Consider the following 22,425-nt stretch of genomic DNA (forward strand, 5'->3'; position numbering starts at 1 on the left):
GTGAAATGTCTCAAAATGATGTAAAGAATTAAAAATCTCCCAAATATTTAATATTGATTCAAACTTAGAAAATAACCATTCAAAATGTGTATAATTATCTATTCTTTTAGATGATGTATTTGTTGTTTCGAAAGAGATCGTTTTAATTTTGAAATTGAGGTGTTTGAAGTGTGCGGTATCAGACCCCTGAAACCGCTTCCGAGAGATGCAAAATCAAGATCACTTCCGTACGCCTAAAATATTCATCGAATCGAAGTAAAATATATATTTATAGTTAAAGTTTACCTAGGGCTATGCTGTGAATTTTTTTCAAATTTTTCGAATTTATGCTAATGTGGGCCCGCGGTTGAAATTTATGGCTCTCCCGTCTTAAAAGCACCATTTCCTGCAAATATTTTCGGCCAAAAAGCCTTGATAGTTAATTTTCAAATTTCCATTGTTTTGAATGTCCCGGACTTGGAGTGATTTCTTTCAAATTTTATTCCTCAGCTGTACGCCATGTGTACTTGCTTCAATGTTAAAGGTGGCACGGCTTAGAAACCAAGTATTCAAAAGCTATAACCACCTCTTGACTACTAGTATTTATTTTCGTTAATTAAGAGCTTCAAGAAAGCAAAAGTCTTTTATTGGCAAAATCACGGCCACATAACAAACAAGGATGATTTTCGAGCATTGTAAATGACACTTTCATACAAGTTGAGTTTAACTTAAAAAATGTCGGGCCGGCGTTTTTCAAGTTTACCCGAACGCAATCCATTTAATCTTCTCGAATTTTGGCCATCCATGCCCCCTTTGGCCTTTCTGTGTTTCTTTTGAGTTTTTCAACAGTTTTAAGCCGTTATTGTGATATTTCAGTTTATTTAGGTATGACAAATAGGTCAGTGCCTAAATTGCCTAAAATTGCGTTACATAGCTCTTTTAAAGCGTCATAAGCCGAGATATCGACCAATTAGAATGCCCAGATTCTTATATGTTATATTTACCTCTTAAATCATACTTAATTCAGTTAAAGTAATCAAATTCAACTCAGAGCTACTGTAACACGGCTTTAATTTGACTTGTTTCCCAAAATTGAAGCTGGTAACAAAGGGAATGAACGGTTAACAAAGGATATGATGGGGTAGCAATTTTGTATCGATTTTACAAAATTCGCGAGGGAAAATTGATATAGCTAGTTTCGTTGCGTCTTGCAAAATATAGCGTCAAAGTGGCGTCATGCATAAAAAAAAGCTTCAATACAGGAGTCCACTATTCACCTGCCTTGTCCCCAGGCCTCTCTCCTTGGTTGAAAAGTGGTGCGCGTTGAGTTATGGGCCTGTTGTACTCGCAAAGTGGGAAGCGCTCCGTCTTTCACCGCCTTGCCTGCGATCAAGCGCTCTATGCGGGAGCAACGTCCATCACTCTTCGAGCGCCGAAGACGCGATCCCGCTAGTGCCAAGGCGTGAGTTTTGTCCGTCAAAACTCGCGCCATGGACACTCCGGGGATCGCGTCTTCGGCGCTCGAAGAGAGATTCACGTTGTTTCTGAATGAAGAGCCTGCTTGCAGGCTATTCGCCGCCTTACCATCAAGTCCCACGCTCCTTGTTTCCAACCTCTCACTGACAGAATGCAACGGCACGAGCCACATCAGACAATCCACCATATATGGTATTTTTTACGCCTTCGAAAACGGTATTACACCATCAATGACGCTTTGTTTCTCTGAATAAGATAACTTTCTTTATTTGATAGAAATGTAATTTATTTGGACCCTTTTCAATACGTCTTCGACTAAAAATTCCAAGTACATTGACTACACAGCATAAAAAGATCAGAGTGAGAATTACCCTCCCTTGGAAAGGTCCATTCATTTTAAACACTTGGAAGCATAATTTTTAATCAAAACTTAAAAAATCTTCATTAATCGTCGCTAAAATCCTCAAGTTCGCTCACTGCGCTGTAAGTTTGTCTTAATCCTGATGTTGGTGGTGGAACTGGTGGTCCCAGAAGAGGGTCGTAGTCAGACATACTAATACTATCCATATCATACATGGGCATGTCTCCGTACGTGCCTAAGCTGGAGGACTGGGGATGACTTGAAGTCACAGGTGCGATGTCGTACGATGTGTCAGCGGGTGGATAGAAAACTTGGTCAGGTACAGTGAAAATAGGTTCTTGAAACAAAACGTGGTGCACAGCTTCTACTTCGCCTTTATCTTTCTTGGAACTAACGAATAAAAACGATTTTAATAGTAAGAAGACTTACAGGAAGAAACTTTAATTTTAAGCTTCAACCCCTTTAGCAATTCAAGGTTGATCCACACGTAGAGTGATTTTGGATCGATTGTTTGTCGTAAAAAAACCTGAAATAATAAGTCTGGCCAAACAAAGGACGGCAGACAATTCAGGGAACCACTCACAACTCAAGATCAAGGCAAATTCATGTACCCGGTGCGAAACGCGGGAAACGTGTGCGAGCGAGTCACGATTGGTTTTAGTTTTACTTCTGATTGGTTACAAAAGTGGCGTGGTTTTTTAAAATTAATAATTTACCATGACAGCCTTTTTTATGGGGAAAACATTGTCAAACGGGGGACACTAGCTACTGTAAAAACCCGCGAGTAAGAACCTAATTTTTCCAGGTTAGCCTAGGTTCTTACATAAGTTTAGGCTATTTAGGTTCTTAATAGGTTTAGTGATTTTCGGCCTATTATTTGTATAAAATTTGCATACCACACAAGTGTTTATGTTAAAATTAGCACTAATAGGTGGTTTTCACTGTCACACCGCGAAAAAATAAATCCAAAACTATCGCGTCAAATAAATCAAGAATGCTACAGGTTGTAGAAAATTACTATTTAAACTACTTGTCCAAGTCTCAGGTCTGTACGTTATTGCGTACTCGAGTTATCCGTCAAAATGTTTCACGCAAATTTAGAGAGCACAGTATGGAAATTCCATGTTGGAGCCCAACTGCTTGGGCTCCAACATGGCGGTCGGAAATAAAAAAAACGTTTAGCATTAAATTCTGATTCAAAAAGCTGTCAGATCACCCTCATGAACAAGTCAAAATTCACATAAACAATTCTCGCAAAACCTCAACTGTCCGGATTGTTCAAAATCGCAGGATGAGGAAATTTTTGAAGAAAACGTGACAGCCTTCTGGCGGCCATCTTTGATTTCGTGTGGCGTGAAACTCCGAAATTCAAAATACTCTATCTTAAAGACGGCGAATGCTATCGAGCTAAAAACCTTCAACAGGATATATATTGAGGACGTCTAATAGCCAGTGACGAATAAAAACTCAGGTGTCTTGCGATTCTAGGTTTTAGAATTTTGATGACGTCACGTGAAAACCAAGAATTATACAGAACATGACATTGTATGCAAGTACATTAAAGCCTTGTCCAACCCTTTTTTCCCAAAAGTAAACACTTTAATCTATATATTTTAGAAAATAAGAAACAGTTTCTTAATTTGAGGCTAAAAAGGTTCTTATTAAAATGGGTCTAATTTACAATTTTTAGCCTAACAGGTTCTTAATTAGGTTCTCGCGGGGTTTTACTGCTAATGATCCTGGGCCCATTTAGCAATGAATAAAATGACAGAACAGGTTGCATGCCCAAGGACTTTTAACGATAAGAGGAATAAATCAATGATTCAAACTACAACATACCGCTTTCCTTTTCGTTTCTGTCTAATGATGCAAATTATCAGCACTAGGAAAAGAATAACCGCTGGTGCCAGTACAGCAGGCGCAATGTACCACTCGCCGGTGAAATCTCCACTGAACGCTTTCAGGTATTTGTGGTCAATGATTCCCCATAACGTCTCTACAAGAAAACGAAAAGTATTACTGTATTTAATTTCTCCTCTTAGTCGTGATACAAAACCCTGCTTATAATTCGTGCCAGTTTGATTGTGTCAGTTGTAACCAGATTCACCCAACTAGTACTATGCCAAGTTGTTGACGACTTGTACGGACAATTTGTATCTTGAAATCGATCAGTTTAGTCGCCTAGTTAGCTCAGTTGGTAGAGCGCTGGACTGTTGTACGGGAGGTCGAGGGTTCGAACTTTAAACCGGACCAACACTCAGGGTCTCAAAACAACTGAGGAGACAAAACAACTCAAAACAACTTCAAATGGTTTGATATTCTAGTCTTCTCGAAAAAGGACGATGAACCGTAGGCCCCGTCTCCTGTATTTTCAGGGGACGTTAAAGTACCCACACACTATTCGCAAAGAGTAGGGCACGAAGCTCCCGGTGTTGTGGTTTGGCCTTTGCCTGTAGTAAATAACAGAATGTGTACAGCGAATTTGAACATATACATATGGAAAATGCACTATATAGAAATGCATTACCATTATCATTAATATAGTTTTTATAATTAAGAACAAACTACCTGCTTGTAGTCAATTCAAGCCAGTTTCTCCCAGGAGAGTTATCTTAACCGCGCGCAATGCACGTGGTTTGTTGGGAATGATTGCAGTATTGCTTTGGTATAGAATATATACACCTTGTTCGATGGTTTAACATATATTACGCGCGGACATTTTGGGAGTTGCGTAAGGGCGAGGAAAAATACGAGCAATGAACAAAATGTCCGCTCGTTTGAAATCATCGAACGAGAGATTTATTATTCCACTATTTTCCCACTAAGTTTTGGTCCGTATACCGTAAGTTCGTCCACTTTTTTTTTCCCTGTTTTTATGTAATAACGTGGCTTTTTCGCGCGTTATTGCTGACCTATTATGGTAAAATGGCGCAATACTGGAATAATAAACTATCCTTTTGGTTGCTTGTATAAAATAAGAGCAACCAATAGGCCAAGATCGGAGAATTGACAGGGGAAGGGCTGTCACTCAGAGTTTGTAAGTAAAACAGACGGAAGCAAATGTTAGCCCAAAAACCTCTTTCAGTACCACTTATCTAACTTCTAATTAACCGTTAGATTTTTAACAGATGAATGAGCGTGCATTGGAATCTCTAGCATCCCACGCAGTCGTTCTTAACAGAATCACACAAATGTTCAGCCACTTGGCAGTGGCTGTTTTTGAATTTTCCCATTTTTTTCCTCTTTTTTAAAGACAGTTTCTACTAACCTGTATCAGCCTCCCCGGCTCCGTCGCTCACAATATCTGAAAAAGAATACAGGTATTTTAACAGTCATTTAGGGAAAATCAACGAATAATGCACGAGTTAGAAGCTGCACATAAACCGATTGAAATGCAGGGCGGTAAGTTACCTCTATTTTAACACGATGTAGATAAAAGCTGACAAGCTTGTGGGGTCGTGTAAATTAAAAAATACATAAAAGTTAAAAATATTTACAATTATTTAAGCTATTTATTTAAGATATTGCATACGGTAATTGGTAAAATTCAAAAATAACAGCTCCCAATTAAAGGGACTATGTCACGGATTTTACCAGATTTTTGAACAGCGAAAATTTGTATGTATGTCGCGCAGTAAACCAAAAATAATAGTTCATTTTTATATTACAAATTGCTATATTTATAGAGCACTGAAACTGTTAACGAGCATGTTTGGCTGCGGATGGCTCGGATGGAAACGGAGTGCATCTTGAAAAGGCAATGTTTCCTTTTTCAAGTTGTTTCCGCTTGTCTTGAAAAAAATCGATATTTATATGGTCATAGCTTGATTTTTATTCGTAAATTAAGGTTATATCTTCCTTTAGATGTTCAAAGATAATGTTTTCGTGGGTTGAGTTGCCTTTCACTAATTTCAGAACAGATTAGACCAAAAATCTGCGAAATCCCCGCGGCGTAGCTCCTTTAAGCTTATATAGAAGTCTAGAAAGTCCTTGATAAATCAAGAACTTCCTCGATATTTTTGCAATTGTTATGTTTCGGTCCAGGCCTAAGCGAAAGAACAGATGATAAATATCCAGACACGGGCGATATGTTTCGCCTCTTGCTCGTAAATAAATACTTACCCTCTACCTGCACTTCAAACGCATTACGGACATGGCACGAACCCTTTACGAGTACTGCCTCATAAAAACCCGCCTGCTCTGCGCTCGCATCAAAAATTTCGAGCTCGGTTCCTTTTGGACGTTGGCTATCCACAAATGTGTAGTGTCTATCCTGACTTCGCACCAGTTCCCCATTATGGGTCCACCATAAATTGCCTTCCTTGGATTTATTAACCATCAATGTATCTTTTCCACCAAGTTCTATTTTAACTGGGCTCTTTACCAAAGTATGAAGATAGATATCTGAAAGACGAAGTGGTTACGTGATCTTAGAAACTTATGCTAATTAAACCTACACAAATAATTTGTTTAAAGACTGCCGAAATAAAACCCTAGTTAGTCTGTCTATTTTTCAAAGGTAAAGAATTATAAATGGAACAACCAGAGAGATAAAAATTTTTAAGAGCAAGTTTCACTTTCGGAAAGAAGATTGTGAGTTAAAAATTTAATTATTTATTTCTTGACGAGGTGCTTTCTTGTAAAGCTTTAATTCGCTACATTTTCAACATCAATTCCTTTAAAATGTATCAAGGATATTAAGGGATGATGGAATTACATCATAATTGTCCTTTTACTGAGAGATGACCGTTGATTGTAATGTAACAGGCTCTTAAAAGTTTAACTGCAGATAATGCGATTTTGTGTCCAAGTTTTCGGCTACAACAGCGCACCAAATTCAATGATTATATAACCTAGTGATGAATCATAACCTTTTTTGTGTTATGACAAGAACGAAATTTTCGATTTCAAAAACTGTTAGAAGTTATCTGCTTCTAAGAAAATAAAAATGTGAAATCTAAACTTTGAAACGTGCTATCTTCATTTTGACAACGAAATTTCAAAATTCGCTCCTGTCATAACACAGTAGAGTGCACCAAGTTCATCATTCTTCGCGAATCGACTCCTGAAATTCTACATCGGCGAAGAAAACTTGGACACAAAATTGCAGGATTTTCCGCTTCCGAAGACCTTCCGAGTCAATGTTTACAACCGACTTGTGCTATATTCGCAGCTGTGAATCTAATTTTGATTATTTGCTTTGTTTCAGCGCACGGTACGCTAAGCTTAGAACAATACCGTCTAATTACTTGTACAAAAAAACTTTAAGAAAAACAATTTTTATAAATATTTCGTTTTTTTGTCGGCTTCAGTCGTCGCAGTTCGTGCATACTCTTTAAATAAATACATACATAATGATTTCAAGGGTCCTGCGCGACCTTAAGAGCATTAAAATCGACAGAAATTTATCAAACAGAAGCTAATTATCAAATACCTGGAACTTCCAAATGAAAATAATCAGTATCAATCGCATAGTTGTAAGTAGCATCTCTCATCTCCACCGTGTACATTCCGGCATGAGGTGGTAAAGCATTATAAATAGTCAGCACTTTTTTGTTCACATTCAGAGAATACTGTTCGCTGTCGTCCAAAAAAACTCCATAAGGGTCAAACCAAAATAAGAGGAAATCGTCGTCAGCGCCCGTTGTCTCCACTTCAAAGGAAACGGTTTCTCCAACACAGACAGATTCGTAAGGATTTACCGCCCAAACTTGGTACCCTGAAGTGATAGAACAAATTTTACTACATATATAGCGCGAATTTTGGGCAATAAACCTTGCAAATAGAAAAAAATGGTGAAAGTGATACGTCTAGTCAGCTACGCGTATAGCTTCTTCACGTGTGAAAAATCAATCAATGATAAACAACCAGCATCTAGAGTGGAAGAACCCAACCTATCAGAGCGCGAGAACTAAAATGGTTTCCAACAAAGTTGAACAGCGAGCGGCAAGTTTGCTTCCGACGGCAGTTTATAAGTAAGTAAGTAAGTAAGTAAGTAAGTAAGTAAGTGAGTAAGTAAGTGCGTAAGTGAGTGCGTGAGTGAGTGAGTGAGCGACCTTTATTTAAACACGATGGGGATAAAAGCTAATAAGCTTGTGGGCTCGTGTAAGTTAAAAAGTATACAAAAGTTAAAAACATTTACAATTATATGCTTGGAAAACCGTTTTAGAACCGTGGTCTTTGGAGAACTTTATGGAAAGGCAAGCAAACGGGAACTCGCTAAGCAAAACCGAAAGGATACAGTAATGAGATGATAACGATAAAAATCATTCTTCAAAGGCGGAGCTAAGGCAAGCGAAGTGTCGATAAATGGAAGCGAAGCCGGTGGATAAGAATTTTTTTCCAAACTTACAACGCATCCGCGGACTTTCTAAAAATATTCACGCACTCTTGGGAACACCATGGTAAAGTAGATTGTATTTCTGAACGTGGATCTACGTCGCAATTACTGCGATCGATTTGCTTATGGCGATGCTTACTCGCGGCGATACCAAATGTTTTGCTTTCAAAAAGTAACGCAATGTGTTTAATTAATAACGTTTTTCCAGGAGATATTCCGGGTTATTCAAAGCAAGATTGCGCTAATCCAGGACTTGAAATGATTGATTGTTTAATTTTTCAGTGACGTTTTCTGTTTATTTATACATCAGTGCATAGTTTTAAAGCCAAATGGAGGCTATTGTGTTTACTATACTTCCAGTGTTTTTACGCAAGGCTGCTCATTTTGGGAGACCTTTTCTCAAAGGTTTCAAACTTCAGAGTAACTCTGTAGGCGTTCAAAACGTTAGTCTGTTTAAAATGTTCAGTTCTATTCAATGTACCGTATTTTCTCGATTAAACACCGGGCCCCGAATAAACGCCGGGTCTCCAAGGTGGAGTGGTAGATAAGCCGTTAAGCATTTGTTTGAGGTGTAACATGCTTCAGGTATAATGGCAAGATGCATTCGTGTCACAAATAATGATTAAAAGCCCTTTCTTAATACAAATTTTGCCCCAATAAACTGCACCATTCAAATAAACGCCGGATCCACGACGTCAAGTTTGAAATAAACGCCGAAGGCGTTTAATTGAGTAAATAGGGTAACTATTTACTTAGTTTGACAACTAAACGTTCGAACGCAAATCGAAAATTTTGAAAATTTACAATTATTACTTGGGATAAATCATTTGTTAAGTGTTGGCGCTTCTTACGTCAAATGGTACCGGTGCAGCACAGGTAAAACAACAGTATGGTAAAAAAGGAAGTTTTAAAATTAAAACGCGGATGACAAAGCAAAGTTTATTATTAAAATTCCTAAGAATATATTTCGGTGGGGGCCTAAGTAAAATAGCAGATAATAAATATTTACACAAATGCAATTTATTTCGCCTCTTGCTCGTAAAATTAAAAATGAAAACAAAAAGCAAACCCTTAACTTAACTTACCTACTACCTGCACATCAAACGCATTACGGACCTGGCACGGGCCATCTACAAGTGTAGCCTCGTAAAGACCCGCCTGCTTTGCGCTCGCATCAAAGATATCTAGCTCGGTTCCCGTCGGGCTAATTGTGTAGTGAGGACTATCCTGACTTTGCACCAGTTCACCATTATGCGTCCACCGTAAATCGCCTGCCTCGGATCTATTAACCACCAATGAGCCTTTTTCGCCAAGCTTTATTTTAACTGGGCTCTTTACCAGAGTATGAAGATAGATATCTGAAACTAAGATAAATCAGGTACGCAATGTTTTATATGTAGTTATCAACTTAACAGCTAATAATTATGCTAGAATAAATCTGATTGGAAAAATGAAGTGTTTTTCGTTGCTTTGGAATTATTTAGGAGATTGTATCACGGGAATAGTAAAACGCTACGCGAATTTATGTTACTGACGTTATAGAAACACTGCTAAACGTGTTGGTTAACGTTAAATACGGCAAGAAGAAAAAGCGAGAGATCGGGGAAGGAAGGAAGGAAGGAAGGAAGTAAGGAAGGAAAGAAGGAAGGAAGGAAGGAAGTAAGGAAGGAAAGGGAAGGAAGGAAGGAAGGAAGGAAGGAAGGAAGGAAGGAAGGAAGGAAGGAAGGAAGGAAGGAAGGAAGGAAGGAAGGAAGGAAGGAAGGAAGGAAGGAAGGGAGGATGGAAGGAAGGAAGAAGGAAAGGAAGGAACGAACGAAGGAACGAAGGAACGGGAAGGAAGGAAGGAAGGAAGGAAGGAAGGAAGGAAGGAAGGAAGGAAGGAAGGAAGGAAGGAAGGAAGGAAGGAAGGAAGGAAGGAAGGAAGGAAGGAAGGAAGGAAGGAACGAACGAACGAACGAACGAAGGAAGGAAGGAAGGAAGGAAGGAAGGAAGGAAGGAAGGAAGGAAGGATGGATGGAAGGAAGGAAGAAGGGAACGAAGGAACGAACGAAGGAACGAAGGAACGAAGGAAGGAAGGAAGGAAGGAAGGAAGGAAGGAAGGAAGGAAGGAAGGAAGGAAGGAAGGAACGAACGAACGAACGAACGAACGAACGAACGAACGAGCGAACGAAGAAGAATGGAGCGTTAAACGCCAACGGGACAGGACCAACGGTGGTCTAGGTTTGTGTACTAGTTTGTATTTTTAAACTTAAAGTATTTGCTTTCCTCTCATGAGGACTTTTTCTGCAGCTTAACTTTCTCTGTCACATGGCTTTTTGTTTACGCTTCTAAAGAGCGAAAAAACGAAGAAAAGCATGTTTGTCATCAGGTCTTTATTTTAGTATTCAACACGTATATAGAGCCTTTCGATTTTGCCTTGTCTTTGATCCGATCAACAACGTTAATTGAAATAACTGTATCATACAGAAGCGAATTGTCAAATACCTTGAACCTCCAAATGAAAAAAACTGTATCGAACATAGCTGTCGTCAGTAACATCTGTTATCTGCACCTTGTAGATTCCGGCATCAGGTAGTAACGCATTATAAATAGTCAGCACTGTTCTGTTCACATTCAGGAAATAATGTCCGCTGTCGCTTATTAGCCGGTTATAAGGGTCATACCATTCTAAGATGAAGTCTTTTCTGTCGCCATCGCCAGTAATATTCGCTTGAAAGGAAATGGTATCACCAACACATACAGATTCGTGGGGATTAACTGCCCAAACTTGAAAGTTTCCTGTAGTGAAGGAACACTTTTAATAACCTTGTAAATGACTTGTTTATAGGTATAACATTAAAGCTTATTGATTTAATGAACCAAGTATAATTCTGCACGTTGAGAAAAAATGTTTTCCATTACATTTGTATTCATCGGGGAAAAAACATATTTGGCAGCACTTTGCCAAATATGGCGCACAGATATCGCACAGATGACGAATTCCTGAACACAGTATTCCAATCTTTGAAGTACCTATCCTTTATTTTGCATTCACGGCCAACGGTTGCAGCTGTTGAGCTCAAAATTGGTAGGTTACAAGATAAGCTACTGCATCCGTAAATTTGTGCGTAGTTTTATATCATGATCGCGAGCAAATTGGTTGAACTGGCGGCGGGATGGATGAGAGAGGCTTGAGGCAAGACGAAAATATACAGACTTCGCACTACAAACATAAAATATTCATCGTTATACCAAGAATATCGTTGTATCAAGGATTGTTAATTATATTGGGGTTCGACTGTACCAAGGTTATTCACGCGAGAACCAAGTTGATTGACAGGAAGCCCGTGTCCTCAAAAAAGTATACAAGAGTCCGCTGTCTGTTTTTCCTCGATCGCGCGATCCAATCGTTCGCGCACTCTTGTCTCGCCCTAATCCTTCCTCGCGCGTCTTAAACCCTCCCTAGCCTCGCACGACCTCGCACTACCTTAATAAAATTCGAGAGAAAAACAGACTGCAAGCATTCTACTTAAGGTCGCGGGGGATACCTACAGCATGAATAAATTCATGAAGCGTACTTACGCCTAATTTTGCTTAACCTGCTTCTCTAAAAACGCTTATTTCTCGGCTGCTATGGGTGCAATTAAGTTCAAATTTTACAGAGCCATAAAGGAATGATGAAAGATAATGTATGTCATTTTTAGTGCAGAATGCACTATTGTGATGGTTTGTTGGGGCTGTCGTCCGCTAAACCCCTAAACCACTAAACTACTAAAGTGCTAAGGCACTATGGTGTAAACTTTCATAGTCAATTAATAATTTATTAATCCTGTGGAGGGGGTGGGGGTGAAACTGGACTAACTGTTATGAAAATCAAAACGAAAAAAATGCTTACCTTTTACCTGCACTTCAATGACATCATGTGCACGGACATGGCACGGGCCATCTACAAGTGTAGCCTCATAAACACCCGCCTGCTCTGCGCTCGCATCAATAATAGCTAGCTCGGTTCCCTTTGGATCGATTGTGTAGTGTTTATCCTGATTTCGCACCAGTTTCCCATTATGCGTCCACCGTAAATCGCCTGCCTCGGATCTATTAACCATCAATGTTGCTTTTTCACCATGCCGTATTTTAACTGGGCTCTTTACCAAAGTTTGAAGATAGATATCTGAAACTAAGATGAATCATCGATGAATCAAATAATAGTCAATTTTGCCGGCCATATGTTTTTCTTTAAAGAATTATCTTACAAAGAAAAAAATGATTAAACTTTCTTAAAACGTTTGCACTCGGACGAAATTGATGCGAAATTAAACAAAAGCGAAGTTAGGACTTCGAACTAGAAATAATAAGACTCGAATGAGATGTACATAAACTTAACAGCTGATCTGCGTTACACCTGGTTGCCCGGCATAAATCTGATTGGTCAACTAAACTTTGCGCGTTTCGTGGAGAGTGTAATGAAATTCGCCATGTTGAAAATTGAACTTGCAAAAGAAACATAAATCAAAACTTGTCAAAGAAATAAAAAAAGGAACTTTTTGCTTTTTTTCTTCGACCGAAGATGCAATATCATTCCAGTTTTCCATCGTAGGGTCGCAGATCGCAGGTTGATCTTACCAACGCCCTATACAGCTAATTCAAGTAAAGTTGTCAGAAAAAGGCATTGAAGTGCACGCGACAAGACGACCGAGAGGTGGTCTGGGAATTCAACTGAAATTTGCATATTGGCCTAGAAGAAACGTACATGTTTGTATTTTTGTACGTGAAGATTTTGTTTTCCTCTCAGGAGGCCTTTTTCTGTAGCTTTACTTCTACTATCCCTGAGTTTTGAAAATTCTTCTAAAATTCAGAGGGGTAAAAGTATCTTGTTTCCACATCTCTGACGAGAAAAGAAAACTCGCAAATTCGTGTGTGCTCTCTGCTCCTACGCAGACCACTTTTCGGTCTTGTCGCGTGCACGTTTGTGCTTTTTTCCGACAACTTTTCTCGAATTAGCTGTATATGAACTTTCATTTGTATCTGTTCATTTATATGGAGAGATGTTTAAAGACAATTATAACGCATTATTCCGGCTTTTTTACTGACATTATAGTTCTCAAGACTTCTAAACCTGTTGGTAGACTCGAAATAGGGCATGAACTAAATAAGAAAGAAAGAACGAAGGAAAGAAAGGAAAGAAAGAAAGAAAGAAAGAAAGAAAGAAAGAAAGAAAGAAAGAAAGAAAGAAAGAAAGAAAGAAAGAAAGAAAGAAAGAAAGAAAGAAAGAAATACACTTAAAGAAATACATCATACAGAAGCTAATTGTTAAATACCTTGGACCTTCAAATTAAAGAAATCGTAATCAACATGTTCGTTGGAGATAATATTCCTAACCACCAGAAAATACGCTCCGGCATCAGATGGTAAAGCAGTATAAATAGTCAACACTGTTCTGTTCACATTGAAAGAATAACGGTCGCTGTCGTCCATCAACTGGAAACTAGGGTTCCTCCATTGTACTTCGAAATTTTTCCACCATTTTTGGAAATCGTTTTTATCGCCATCGCCAACAATCTCCAATTCCAAGGACACGGTTTCACCAGCACACACAGATTCGTCAGGATTTATCGCCTGCACTAGGTGGTTCGCTGCAGTAAAAAAAAAAGGTTTTTAATAACATAGTAAATGACTTTAATCGCCGCGAATCTCCCTGAAGCTTAGTGTAGCTCATACCAGGCTTGTCTCTCGCGTCAAAGATTTTATCAGTTGTTCTCTCAGCTAAATCCTGCCACTATGCCACAAGGATCAAAATTGCGACTCTCTGATTGAAAGTGACTCGATCGAAATAAATGACGTGCTGTATGCCTTTCAAAAATGTCTTATAACTTCAACATTTCTGACTCGATTTCCTTCAAACTTTCGCATTTTACTCGAAATTTATCGAAGAATAATACACACGTCAATATGTCGATGTAATTATCGTGAGTTTTGCGCGATGTTAACTTTATTGACACACCTACTTGGATAAAACTGCTATTTACAGAAAACTGAGCGCTAGGATTTCGTTTAAACTACTGCAATTAACTCATTATAACATCTTATTATGACTCTCTAAGTTTCCGAGAAATCGTCGGAACAGAAACCTCGATACAATTTGATCATCAAAATATTAATCTCGAGCAAACTTCAAGGCTTAGAACGCTCCAGCTCTTTCACATTTTGCCCAAAAGTACCATAACCGAAGACAAAGAAAGTTCAATGTATCAGTTTTGTTAGCTCCAAATCACATTCGGCTATTTACAACGATGAAAAAGCTTGAGCAAATATTATAAACTCACCAGTTGCGTCAAAATGTAGGAAGGTCGCCAAATTTACGTTTTTCTAAATTGCATGAAAACTAACCGTACGAATTGCTTAAAACAACCGAACCATTAAATTGAACATCTTACACAAACTTTGTGCTACTCTACATTTCTGGAGCTGCCTTGATATGGATGAATTATTTTTTTAAAGTGAAGCACTACTCCAACTCTCTATTGAACACGGCCATGTTGTCGTTTGAATTCTACAGCTGACGCTATGCAAATTTCCTTGAATTTGATTAGAATTTGAAGAATTTTACGTGTAACTAATAAAGATATTTGAAAACCATAAACGGCATTTTAAACCTTACGTTGTATTCTATATGATACGGTCAAAATCAAAAGTGAAATGATCACAGGGGCACTTTAAGGTGATTAGTTTATACCGGCTCAAACCACACGACGATCGATTCGCTTTTATTGATCGTCAAGCAAAGGAAATCGCGCATGTTTTTTTTTTATAATTATATCATTTGATAAAATTTATTTTCGACAAATTGCGCGCGTTATGATTGGTCAGTTCGACTTGATTAGAGCTCCATAAACAAACGCGGCTTGCGTCACACACGTGCTTTATCGAGTTTTAATATACAACATTCCGTTCACTGACCAAAATCCACGCACGCAATTTGTAAAAATTGATCACGTGATTTTTCTTTACCTGTCGTCAGCAAACTCCGACAGTGCAGTATTGACAATAACGCACAAAAATCGTGCATTGTTGAAAATGTCTTCAGCTTCAAGGCTTGCAGAAGTGGAAGAATAATATATTCCTCAAATTGCCAATGATCCAACACCAAACAAAATCGAAGAGGATAGCAACGAAAAGCGCTTCCATTTTCAAAGGTAATTAAACTGAAGCTCGACAAATACATTCTTGTGTGCGATTTACTTGCTTGTTTCTTGATTGTGAAAGCGATCGGATTGCTTTGAACAAGCTTCTCGCTGACTGTATTTATGAACGACCAAAGCTGATGAACGATTTTATGAACCATTTTAAGCCTTTTTTGGACGGCTTATTTGTGACTTTATTATTTATTAACCCCGTATAGTTATGTACTGCTGACTTCTTATTTATAACTTTATTATAATAAGCTCCGATTTCCATAGTATAAGAATGTGCTTTTTACAAATTCCTTGTCACTTTCCGCTGTTGAAGGCCGAAGTTTGAACCGAAACGTTGGGACGTTAACAAAGAATCTTACGAACATTTTGCAACATTATTAAACTAGACTAACGTTTTTATTTTTAATCATGAATCAACCACCTGGTTACAGGACCATTTTTAAAACTTTATTATTGTTTGAAGTTTGTGAAGTGGTAGATTGCGTGCAGTGTATATAAAAAGGGTTAGAGTCTGCCCATTCGTGTTTTGTTTACAAATACATGCACTGGCTGGCCTCACAATGAACTCGAAATTTTCAATACTGGACGAGGCTACGCCTCGTGCAATTTCTCGTTCATTGTGCGGCCAGTGGGTGCGTCTATTTGTAAACAAAACACTCACAACAGTCTCTTACCCAGAATTAATATACAATCTTCGTTCACTGTCCAAAATCCACGCGCGCAGTTGGTTGAATTAGATCACGTGATTTTGCATTACCTGTCGTCAGCAAATTTCGACAGTGCAGTATTTGACAATAATGCACAAAAATCGTGCATTATTGAAAATGTCTTCAGCTTCAAGGCTTGCAGAAGGGGAAGAAAAATATATTTCTCAAATTATCAATGATCCAATACCAAAAAAATCGAAAAGGATAACAACTTGAAGCGTTTTAATGTTCAAAGGTAAACTGCAGCTCAGTAAATACATTTTTTGTGTGCGATTGACTTGCTTGTTGTTTGATTGTGAAAGACATCGACTTGCTTTGAACAAGCTTCTTGCTGACTGTATTAATGAACGACCACAGCTGATGAACGATTTTATGAACCATTGTAAGCTTTATTTCTGTACGGCTTATTCGTGATTTTTATATTATTAATCTAATCCCGTGTAATTATGTACTACTACACCTCTTTATTTTATACATTATTGTTTGAAGTTCGTTGAGTCGATGATGGCTTGCAGTGTACTCAGATTGTATTTTAAAAGGGTTAGAGTCTGTCTGTTCGTGTTTTGTTGACAAATACACGCACTTGCTGGCCTCGCAATGAACTCGCAATTTTCAATACTGCACTCGGCTACGCCTCGTGCAGTATTGAAAATTTCTCGTTCATTGTGCGGCCAGCGCGTATGTGTATTTGTCAACAAAACACTCACAACAGTCTCTAACCCATAAATAATGCACGCGGCGTACGTCACCAGTTTGATCGCGCATAATTTCTTAACACTTTATAAAAGAATTTTTTTAAAAAAAAATGACTGCTAATTTCAGAGTGTGCATTTATTGTGATGTTTTATTTCGTGTAAAACTGCCACCAAGCAATTTTTATCCATACAGATCGATTATTTTTATAAATTTTTGACCGCCATTAAAAATTACATCCACGGTGTTTTAAAACATTGCCAATCCGAGAGTTCAATGACGCTTTAATTTTATGTCAAATAGTAGCGAATAATACCAAGAGCAGAATGCTTGCATATAAAATGAGAAGGACACTCCGAAGAGAGAAGAAATAAAAACTATGTATTTTCCCGTCTGCGGGCATAAGGCGTACTTGCATGCATATAGTAACACATTCCAGAGTTTCGGTGCAAGATAGGTAAAGAAACGGTTACAAAGGTTAAGGAAAGTTTAGCATTGAAATTTCTAATATCATGCTTTGATAGGGGCCTAAGAGAAATAACAGATGATAAATATTTATACACAAGCGAATTCGCCTCTTCCTTGTATAAAAATCTAAACGATAACAAAAATTAAAACTAACCAAAAAACAACACTTACGTAATACCCAAACTGAAATGGTAAGACTAACACGGCACGAGCCATCCTCGAGTGTAGCCTTAAAATCACCCTTCTGAGCGTCGGTTGCAGCAGAAATTTCTAGCTCGGTTCCCGTTGAACTGACTGTGTAGTGACTATCCTGACTTGATACCATTTCATCATTATGCGTCCAATATAAATTGCCTGCCTCGGATCTATTAACCATCAATGTACCATTTTTACCACGCCCTATTTTAAGTGGGCTTCTTACTAAGGGGTGAAGATAGATATCTGAAAGATGAATGAGGTAACACAATCTTATATATGTAATTATAAACTAAATAGCCAATCTGCGATACACCTGGTTACCTGGAATGTATCAGTTTTATTGCTCAATTGAACGATAGACCCTGCCTGCAAGTTTCGTGGAAAGTGTCGAAAAATTAGCCATGTTGAATTAGCTTTTCTTCTTTGACCGAAGATGCAATATCATTACAGTTTTCACCTTTTTATGGCACATCGTTGTTACCGGCCATGTCCTATATGAACTTTCTTTGTTGCTTTGGATTTTAAGGGGAAAAATATAATGGGAATAGTGAAACGCTACTCCGGCTTTTTACTGACGTTCTAGAAACACTACGTAACATGTTGGTAGACTCTGAACACGGCATAGAAAAAGAAAGAAAGAAAGAAAGAAAGAAAGAAAGAAAGAAAGAAAGAAAGAAAGAAAGAAAGAAAGAAAGAAAGAAAGAAAGAAAGAAAGAGGGGAGGGAGGGTAGGAGGAAGGAGGAAGGAAGAAAGAAAGAAAGAAAGAAAGAAGAAGGAGGAAGGAAGGAAAGAAGGATGGAAGGAAGAAAGAAAGAAAGGAAGAAAGAAAGAAAGCAAGAAAGAAAGAGTAAGTGAGTGAGTGAGTGACTAGTGGGACAAACTATCAATAAGAAGATAGTAACATCTCAAAGTCAATATCTTCCAGTCATCTTTTAAAAGCTGCAAGAGATTTAGCTGACTTAATTGAATTAGGCAAGGAATTCCACAAAGAAAGAAAGAAAGAATGAAAGAAAGAAAGAAACAAAGAAGGAAGGAAGGAAGAAAAAAAGAAAGAAAGAAAGAAAAAACAAAAGAAAGAAAGAAAGAAAGAAAGAACGAAAAAACGAAAGAAAGAAAGAAAGAAAGAAAGAAAGAAAGAAAGAAAGAAAGAAAGAAAGAAAGAAAGAAAGAAAGAAAGAAGGAAGGAAGGAAGGTAGGTAGGAGGGAGGAAGGAAGGAAGGAAGGAAGGAAGGAAGGAAGGAAGGAAGGAAGGAAGGAAGGAAGGAAGGAAGGAAGGAAGGAAGGAAGGAAGGAAGGAAGGAAGGAAGGAAGGAAGGAAGGAAGGAAGGTAGGTAGGAAGGAAGGAAGGAAGGAAGGAAGGAAGGAAGGAAGGAAGGAAGGAAGGAAGGAAGGAAGGAAGGAAGGAAGGAAGGAAGGAAGGAAGGAAGGAAGGAAGGAAGGAAGGAAGGAAGGAAGGAAGGAAGGGAGGGTGTAAGCTCGTGTAGTATAATACATAACCATCTGCACTAAAATAAATATATCATACAGAAACTAATAGTCAAATACCTTGAACCTTCAAATGAAAATAATCGATATCAGCATAATTGTTGGCAGTAACTTTTCTAATCGCCACAGTGTACGTTCCGGTATGAGATGGTAAAGCAGTATGAATAGTCAGTATTTTTCTGTTCGCATACAGAGAATAATGCTCGCTGTTGTCCAACAGTTGGCCATAATGGTCCCGCCATTCTAAGATGAAATCGTTTTCATTGCCATCACCAGTAATCTCTACTTCAAAGGAAACGGTTTCACCTGCACACACAGATTTGTCAGGATTTATCGCCTTCAGTTGGAGGTTCCCTGCAGTAAAAGAAAACGCTTTTAATAACATAGTAAATGATTTTACTCGCCGAGATTCTTCCTATAGCTCAGTGATTAGAGCATCGATCTGACCGGCGTGTTGAAAGTTATTTCAGGCTTGCGTCTCCTATCGGGGACAAGAATTGTTTTCTCTGTCCTATGCCCATGGCAACTAGATTAAAATCTTCCCCGCTTTAAATATTACAGGAAAAGAGTTCATCAGTTATTCTCTCAGTTTAGTCCTAGCCATATTGGTACCAAGAAATTAAGATAGATCGGTTAAGGCGATTACACATCTAATCACTTTTTATTGATCGTCAAACAAAACACCTGCATAGGAAGTTACAAGTGTATTTTATATCAGTATAGAAGCTTATACACACGTTTAGAATATAGCACATAAAAGTGAGTCGAATTTTGTTGTATGCTTTCTCTTCAAAACAAATGCAGTCTTTTTCTCGATTATATGTATAACATTGAAGTCGAGTGATTTTATAAACCACGTTTAATTTAGAAAAAGTATATTCGGGTGTATTTTTATTACGCCTTCACCAAAACAAAACAAAATTAAAAGAGGGAGAACTAGATTTCAGTGATAAGTGGTCTTTATTTACCAGATGTTAACTTTTGCTCAAAAGCTAATCTTGCGAGCAGGCTCTCCCGCGACCACTGTTCACAATTTATATAAAAATTCCTAATACGAACAATTCACATAAAGTTCTTACCTTTACAAACACCAAGTAAAAGGAACAGGCAAAGTATCTTGAGAAGTGCACTCATTCTCGTCGAGTTGTTATTTCGCGTTACAGTTTTACTCGCAACGCTCCATATTTTCGCTTTGAACTGATTATGATGTAACAAGTTGCATGTTTCCGCGCGCACATCCAAGAAACAAGCGCGCGTGCACCAGATTAATACATTTCTTACAACAAATTGTCTGAGTTGTGGTGCATTTAGGTACAAAATTTAACACCCAAAACGGCTGCTTCTTTTGAATTAGCTTTCAATGCGATGTTTTATTTCGTGTAAAACATCACTACAAATTTAACGGTTCGTCATTACGCAATTTTTTTTCATACAAATCGCCATTTTTTTATAAATTTATACCGCCATAAAAAAAGCACATTAAAACATCAATAGTCTTAAAATTGCAATTAGAAAATAGCACAAAGTAAATAAGTGCGCTGATTGGTTAAAAATTGTGTTTCTATAACTCGATGGAGACACAGACAGTTGTCGTAGACACGGCAATCAATATTCACGGCGCTGAAATAAGCAATGCAAAAATAACAACTAAGAATTGTGCCAAATTTTAATGTCACAGCTGAAAAAAACCAGCTGGTTAAGACTGAACAATTATTTGCACACTTGAAAACAAGCGAGTAAGATGTTTACAGAGCCCGCTACACATTCAAAAATAGTCTGTGAAAGAAATTATCGAAGCGGCTGACCTTTCAAAGAAGTATATGAATTGGCGCAACTTCACTCCATTCTGAGCTTTGCAGCACTTCAGAACTATTCACAGCTCCTCAAAAGGACAAGATATTCGTCCAGAATGCCGAGTCAAACTTCTTTTTACAGAAAAATAATGCACTTTCACCTCCAAGGTTCGGGTCGCTCGATCGGCAGCGTCGGTCGTCAAACCATTCGGTTAGGTCGATGAAGCGAAATAAAACCACAATTCCTGACTCCTTCCAGTGCTTGACTTCAGTTAAACCATCGGCTTAGTTATTTCTCATAATTACGTTTACTTTGGAGCCTGTTTTCTTTGTTTGTTTGGCACAAAACGGTGAATTTTAGCCTTCAAGTAAATGTTGAACATTTGATTTATTTCTGTTCATCGACTCCCTTTCTATGATTGGTTGATTATGTTCATGACGTAAAACCGCGAGGTGAAGAGAATCTACGTTTTGATGTTAAATAAAGCGCTAAATATTACTTTGATGTGCGTTATTTTCTTTGTGCTTTTTTCTAAAAGAAATAGAAAACATGTTTTCCGTGTTTCTATCGAGTTATAGAAACACTCGTGAAAGTTTGGGAGAACTCGAAAAAGCTGTGGAAACACTCGTCTATCGACTCGTGTTCCCACAGCATTTCTCGTTCTCCCAAACTTCCACTCGTGTTTCTATAACTCGATAGAAACACGGAACATGTTTTCTATTTCTTAAATATTCTTAATTTTGTCACGCTCCTTCCAATTCCTGCATCTCTTTCGTTCCCGACTATTTTATGACTGGTAAGGTCACGTTACAGGGTTCTGAGCAGGACCTATTACTGCCGGGTGCTTAGACTAGATATCTTTATTTGGACACCCCGTCGACCGATCGCTCTCTAGGTACAAAACTACAAGGTCTTGCGGGCAACCATAAGAAGTGAGAATTTTGTCATTGATAGGATATGAACGCAAATGGGGCCTGCTGACAACCAATCGCATTACAAGTTTCTCTTCATTACTAATAAGCACGAGTGGAACAAGCGTTGTAATTTTTGCCCTCGGCTGTGACAAATTTTCAACAAGAAGGAACAATTAAGTTTTTCATTTGGTTTTGTTTAAATACTTTTTCGTTTTTTCCTTGAAAAAGGTCAAAACCGCTAAACGTCACGAACAAACAGACTGGAATAACTCTAATTGAGTGTCTGAGTGTTGTGGACACTTAAATTAAACCCTGTAAATGACATAAAAATGACCAAAGAAATAAATAAAAATTTGCTATGTTACGATTAGAATACGTGGAGTGTCATCAATCAAAACAGTGAATACAACGAGTTCTTTATTTGTTATACTGTTTCTAAAATTGTCCAGCGTCATCTCTTTTATCAGTTGCGCTTAAGCTGAACCAAAGATGAGGATCAAGATATCAAATGTAGTGTGAAGCAAATTGAGGAGAATCGGTGCAGATCGACTCCAGCGTTTCTGAGGAAAAAGCTCTTGTCCGATTAGAAAGAGGGGTAGCTTTGCATGGCTTAGAAGAGCATCAAAAATTTTTGTCTTGACTCTTAGCGCGCGTTCTTGTACCCAAAACCGAGATAAATCTACTACTGTGGAGCACTATGGCATAAAAGGGGGTTACATCTCAGTAGCTCGATAGCTGCATGCAGTCTACAAAACCACTGTGTTTACGATTTATTCCAATGCCTTGAGCACCATTTCCCGGGAAGCGGTGTGCGTTGAGTTGAGGGCCTGTTATACTT

At 38.2% G+C, this 22,425-nt stretch overlaps 2 protein-coding genes across 3 annotated transcripts in view; both read right to left on the reverse strand.

Moving 5' to 3' along the window:
• LOC144642248 (uncharacterized) overlaps positions 1-22,425 on the reverse strand; it is an 84,947-nt gene that overhangs the window by 16,682 nt on the left and 45,840 nt on the right. The gene's annotated exons all lie outside the window — the stretch shown is intronic.
• LOC144643807 (hemicentin-1-like) lies at positions 1,876-20,095 on the reverse strand. 2 transcript variants are annotated; one of them, XM_078503161.1, is made up of 12 exons: positions 19,959-20,095; positions 18,940-19,233; positions 17,368-17,637; positions 13,454-13,768; positions 12,031-12,312; positions 10,641-10,934; positions 9,242-9,520; positions 7,251-7,535; positions 5,939-6,220; positions 5,085-5,120; positions 3,656-3,812; positions 1,876-2,206 (listed from the first exon to the last, which is right to left on the reverse strand). In XM_078503161.1, exons 1-12 carry the CDS (start codon positions 20,011-20,013, stop codon positions 1,900-1,902), a joined length of 2,856 nt encoding a protein of 951 aa, XP_078359287.1. In that variant the 5' UTR covers positions 20,014-20,095; the 3' UTR covers positions 1,876-1,899. The 2 variants fall into 2 exon arrangements, with proteins under 2 accessions (XP_078359287.1, XP_078359288.1); XM_078503162.1 differs by having other exon boundaries at positions 19,071-19,233; positions 19,959-20,058.

The sequence above is a fragment of the Oculina patagonica genome, chromosome 2 (assembly GCF_052425735.1).
Source record: "Oculina patagonica isolate OP01 chromosome 2, crgOcupat, whole genome shotgun sequence".
Taxonomy (NCBI): domain Eukaryota; kingdom Metazoa; phylum Cnidaria; class Anthozoa; order Scleractinia; family Oculinidae; genus Oculina; species Oculina patagonica.

Coding starts and splice junctions, on each gene's coding strand:
- LOC144643807 (XM_078503161.1), bottom strand. CDS start 20,013: ATGAGTGCACTTCTCAAGATACTTTGCCTGTTCCTTTTACTTGGTGTT. Junction 12,313..13,453: donor CTTTAATTTGAAGGTCCAAG/GTATTTAACAAT, acceptor GATTCATCTTAG/TTTCAGATATCTATCTTCAA. Junction 3,813..5,084: donor AGCCGGGGAGGCTGATACAG/GTTAGTAGAAAC, acceptor GTTTTCTTGTAG/AGACGTTATGGGGAATCATT.